At 40.8% G+C, this 4,671-nt stretch overlaps 1 protein-coding gene across 1 annotated transcript; it reads right to left on the bottom strand.

Moving 5' to 3' along the window:
- Positions 1-638: 638 nt before the first annotated feature.
- On the bottom strand, positions 639-3,597 carry shhb (sonic hedgehog signaling molecule b). Its single transcript, XM_046322382.1, has 3 exons — positions 3,159-3,597; positions 2,058-2,319; positions 639-1,646 (listed from the first exon to the last, which is right to left on the bottom strand). The coding sequence occupies exons 1-3, from the start codon at positions 3,465-3,467 to the stop codon at positions 970-972; spliced, it is 1,248 nt and encodes a 415-aa protein (XP_046178338.1). The 5' UTR covers positions 3,468-3,597; the 3' UTR covers positions 639-969.
- Between the last annotated feature and the right edge of the window lie 1,074 nt (positions 3,598-4,671).

A 4,671-nucleotide genomic window follows, 5' to 3' on the forward strand; every position in this document is an offset into this window, starting at 1 on the left:
GGAATGTAACCTAGGCCTGCACGTGGGGCCAGGGGTTGAAGAAAATAGTCAATGTCTTAATTTAAGAAAATAGTCTTAAAGTTGGGCTAAGGGCTCTCTGATTCATTCTCGCGGCTTTATTCATTCAGTATTTCAGAGCCATTGTGAAAGACCAAGAAATGACGTGAGAATATGATTGACTAAATGTAAAATAGAACTAATATCTGAAGGCCTACTCTTATATAGAGCAGGTGCTTTCTTGCAGGGTCAAAGTGGTAGCTTTGATCAGATCAGATGATATAGGTGGTTCATGGCCACCAGAGGCTCCAGTTGCTCCATGGTTTGATTGAGAAGAAGCAGGCACAGACATATTTCTGACAGTGCCCAATTCTGAGTGGACAGAAGTTAAGATGAATATAGTGATATTAAATTCTAAACAATTCTTAATCTGAAACGTATTTGGCAAAATAAGCCTAATGTAGGCTATTATATTAAAGACTTACAAAGTTTGTTGCACTTTCTGAATAAGTCTAATCGTTTTTAGTCTGCTATGGCATTTATGGGTTTACAACCATAAAGGCACTTCTTTCATATGATTACTCATTTCCCTGTTGCTGAACCATGTCCATTTTAGAAAACGAAATGTGAGAATGTTGGCTATTTGTTCAGGTTGACATGCAGGCTACATGTTTCAGTGTATAAAAACATAATTTATTGAGGCAACACTATGTTCATCCAAGAAAATATAACAGTCAATTCACATTTGCACATAACGATCATCAACAGTTTTTTTTCTCAAATGTTTAGAAATAAATTATTCACAGATTGTTCACACTATCCTAGACGACTAAATTTGACTGGTTCTTGATAGGAGGAAAACAAGAGAATAAATAAGAATATACATGTATGGCTCCAGTGCCCAAAAGTATTTCCATCTTTAAGAGCATTCATTTGTGTCTTTGAAATGGACAAATAAAAACGACTCAAGTCTCAGCTTTGGGACATTCCTAGAGGATGAAAGGAGTTTATGTCCAGCAGCAATGTCCCTATGTGGTATAGAATGTCTGAGTACCAGTGTATTCCATCTCTCTGACGTATGTCCTCGCGCTTTTTGACTAGATCTGTGAAGGACATCAACGCGTGCCCCAACCGGACTGGCGCAAAGGCCCAGTGCGCCCATTTGTGGTCCTCGATTACCGCGTAACAGCTCGCCAAAACATGGTCAACTATGATGGTCCCTTGTGAGGTTACTGGGGCATAAGATCCCTCGTATTCTTCCACGTAAATCCTTTCCACAGTGACTGCCTTCAGGTGGTCTACGGCCTCATCCACAACAAAAACCTGTTGCCCAGGTTTTACATTACTGGCAAACACTGCAGTCATATCGTCATCCGTAACGTTACTGGTGATGAAGACCAGGTGAGCCGGTGTCAGTCTTAACTTTCGGTTGGGCTTCTCTGTTTCAAAAACATAAAATTCGCGTTTTGACACTGGATCTTTGTCCAAGAACATGAGGAAATCGCTGGACACAATATTTCCTTCTATGTCTGCTGCTAACACCTTGTCGCCCACCTCCAGTTCTTTTACCAGCTTGCTTCGACCATCCTCGAGGAGAACTGAGGCAGATCCAGGGAAGCAGCCACCCGACTTTGCAGCAACTGAATTTTCTGGAGAAGAGCAGACAATAAAAAGTAAATAAATAAATACTTTGGACCAAGTCACTATTGCCATACAATTCTAAATGTAAACTGAATGACCTGGACAAATATAGGGCTTACTGATCTAACAAATGGGATAGGACAGTTGACATTGCAACATGAGTCAAAAGTATTGTCTCTAACTGTGTAATAACAAGGGACTGCACTAGGCCTATCGAACAAAGTCGCTCTGGATAAGAGCGTCTGCTAAATGACTTAAATGTAAATGTAAATGTTTTCTTGACATAGCAACGTGCGTAATAAACAGTGCGTGAACGGTTGAGGAAGTCATTTATACTCTTTTTTTCTACATTTGAAATGTACATAAAAATATATTATTATTATTGTTATTACTAGTAATTGTTCGTTCGTTGTGTTTACCTGCTTTCACAGAACAATGAATATGGGCTTTGGATTCATAATTGACCCAGTCGAATCCTGCCTCCACCGCGAGCCGGGATAACATTCCATATTTGCTCTTATCTCTGTCAGAGGTGGTGATATCCACAGCCCTTCCTTCATAGTGTAAAGATTCTTCGAAATGGTGTCCATCCTCGTCCCAGCCTTCTGTCACGCGCAGCTTCACTCCCGGCCATTGATTCATGACTGAAATAGCCAAAGAGTTCAGTTTGTCCTTACATCTCTGAAAAGCATAAATAGATAATTGAGATGTCAGGAAACACAAGGGGTTAAATTGGAGGGTTACACACACACACACACACACACACACACACACACACACACACACACACACACACACACACACACACACACACACACACACACACACACACACACACACACACACACACACACACACACACACACACACACACATATATATAGCATGCAACTAAAGACATGGCTTTATTGATTGTATATAGACGCATCTGTTCCAATATATGTTTTTATTTATGTACATTTTTCGATTTGAAAAGAAACGAATAAACATTTTAGAAATGTTATAGATGGTTATGGATTATCGAGTGACGCTGCTAATCTACATTAATTAATTATCCCTAGTCGATCTCTCTCTCCCTCTCTCGCTCTCGCTCTCTCTCTCACTCTGCGCTTGTGTGTGTGAAAGAGAGAGATAGAGAAGGATGGGAGGGGGGGGATAGTCCATAATACAAGTTTATCATAGCCTAACATTAACTGTCTAGAACCAGCCCCTTTAATAAGTGGTAGCAGTCGTGCGCATGGCATCCATAACGACTTGTCTTAATTTTCATGCTCTGATAAGCCCAACTGGAGACTCAGGGTAGAACTGTCCATAGACAAAAAGAGTCCGATATGGTGCACAGTTTGTTTGAAATTGTTTCAAATCTATATTATACATAGGTATGCATAGTAACCATAAAGGCAAATCATAAATATTGAACAACTGTCACTTCAAATTGAGCGTCATTCATTGTTCTCGTGCCAAATGATAATTCAGGACCCAAAATATACATCTTCATGCGCTTTCTCACTATAGCCTACCTGTGTCATAAGTCTGTCAGCATTAGTGTTTTCCTCATCTTTGAAAATAATGTCAGGATTGTAGTTTGGTGTCAGGTCTTTAAATCTTTCAGAGTTCCTTGTGATCTTCCCTTCGTATTTGCCACTGGCCCCAAGGGTTTTCTCCGCCACGTTGGGAATGAACTGCTTGTAAGCCAAAGGCTTTAGTTTTTTCGGATGTCTTTGTTTTCCATATCCCTTGCCTGGACCACAGGCCAACCCAGCGGATGCTAGAAACAGGCAGATGAAGCCCACGAGCGCAATTCTTATCAGTATAAGCATCACGTCCATTGGATTAATTGTATTGAGGTCCCTGTTGTGTAGGCTGGCTATATCCTCTCACTTATCTCGCAGTCTCTCACACTCTGCCCTGTATCAGTGTCCTCGTTTTTCTCTCTCTACTCTAGGAGGCTATCAAACGACCGCTACCAAAGCAGGTGCCGTAATGACAGTTTGATGTCGCTGCCCTCAGAGCACATTGGAGCTGTGTTACTGCTGCTGCTTCAGAAAACCAGTCCAGACGCATATGAATGGGTTTCCTCCATTCTGTTCTATACTAGTTCTCTATATTAATGATAGCTCATCAATGTATATCAAATAAAGAATGTGATTGGCTCCACTTGACAAACTGTTTTTTCTCCAGGCTATTCAAATAGCAGGTTTGACAGTGTCAATCAGCCTCTTATTAACAGCAATTCCTGAAACGTTTGCTTACTTTCTTTTTGAGAAATGTATATTTCAATATTTCACATGTGTCTGTATTTTCTTGTAATCATAAGAAGTGGCATGCAGGCTAGTCAAAGAAAACATTTGTTTTAGTGCTGGTCTGGAATAAATGTTTGCATACACTTTAGCTCTGCAGGACCAAGGTTGATGACCATACAATTTAAAACACATGAACTGTAGACATAATGGTCTGGATAGAAATGTCTATGCAGGTTAGTTGCACCAAGATGGTATGCAAGTCACAATACGTTAAGCTAAGGAGGGTGTGAAGTGAGGGAGACAGTAAGAGAATGCGTCCCAAAATGGCACCATATTCCCTATATAGTACACTACTTTTGACCACAGAGCCCTGGTCAAAAGTAGTACATTATATAAGGAATAGGGTACAGCTTTTGACCAGAGTCCTGGTCAAAAGTAGTGCATTATATAGGGAACAGGGTGGCATTTGGGACGTGGACAGAATGTTCCTCAATGGGGATTAACATGTAGGAGAGTTCATTTCTATCTCCTATTCTCTCGTTAGAGAGAAAGTTTTTTCCCCTGCTGCTGGACTACTGTGCCAATCACCACCAGTCTTCATATGGCAAGCATCTGTAGTCTAGGGCCAGCTGAACTCTATGGGTCAGAAACTGCCCTTCCACTAATGATATCTGCTAATTGCAGTGTGACAGTAGAATAAGTGAATGGGATTTCTATGATCATCTCTATGTGGTTGACATTTCAGAAGTGTTCTTGCCCCCCAAGTTGAAGTGTGTGAAATAATAAGCCC

This window comes from Oncorhynchus gorbuscha, linkage group LG22 (genome assembly GCF_021184085.1).
Source record: "Oncorhynchus gorbuscha isolate QuinsamMale2020 ecotype Even-year linkage group LG22, OgorEven_v1.0, whole genome shotgun sequence".
Classification (NCBI taxonomy): Eukaryota; Metazoa; Chordata; class Actinopteri; order Salmoniformes; family Salmonidae; genus Oncorhynchus; species Oncorhynchus gorbuscha.

Coding starts and splice junctions, on each gene's coding strand:
- shhb (XM_046322382.1), bottom strand. CDS start 3,467: ATGGACGTGATGCTTATACTGATAAGAATTGCGCTCGTGGGCTTCATC. Junction 2,320..3,158: donor CTGACAGACTTATGACACAG/GTAGGCTATAGT, acceptor TATGCTTTTCAG/AGATGTAAGGACAAACTGAA. Junction 1,647..2,057: donor TCATTGTTCTGTGAAAGCAG/GTAAACACAACG, acceptor GCTCTTCTCCAG/AAAATTCAGTTGCTGCAAAG.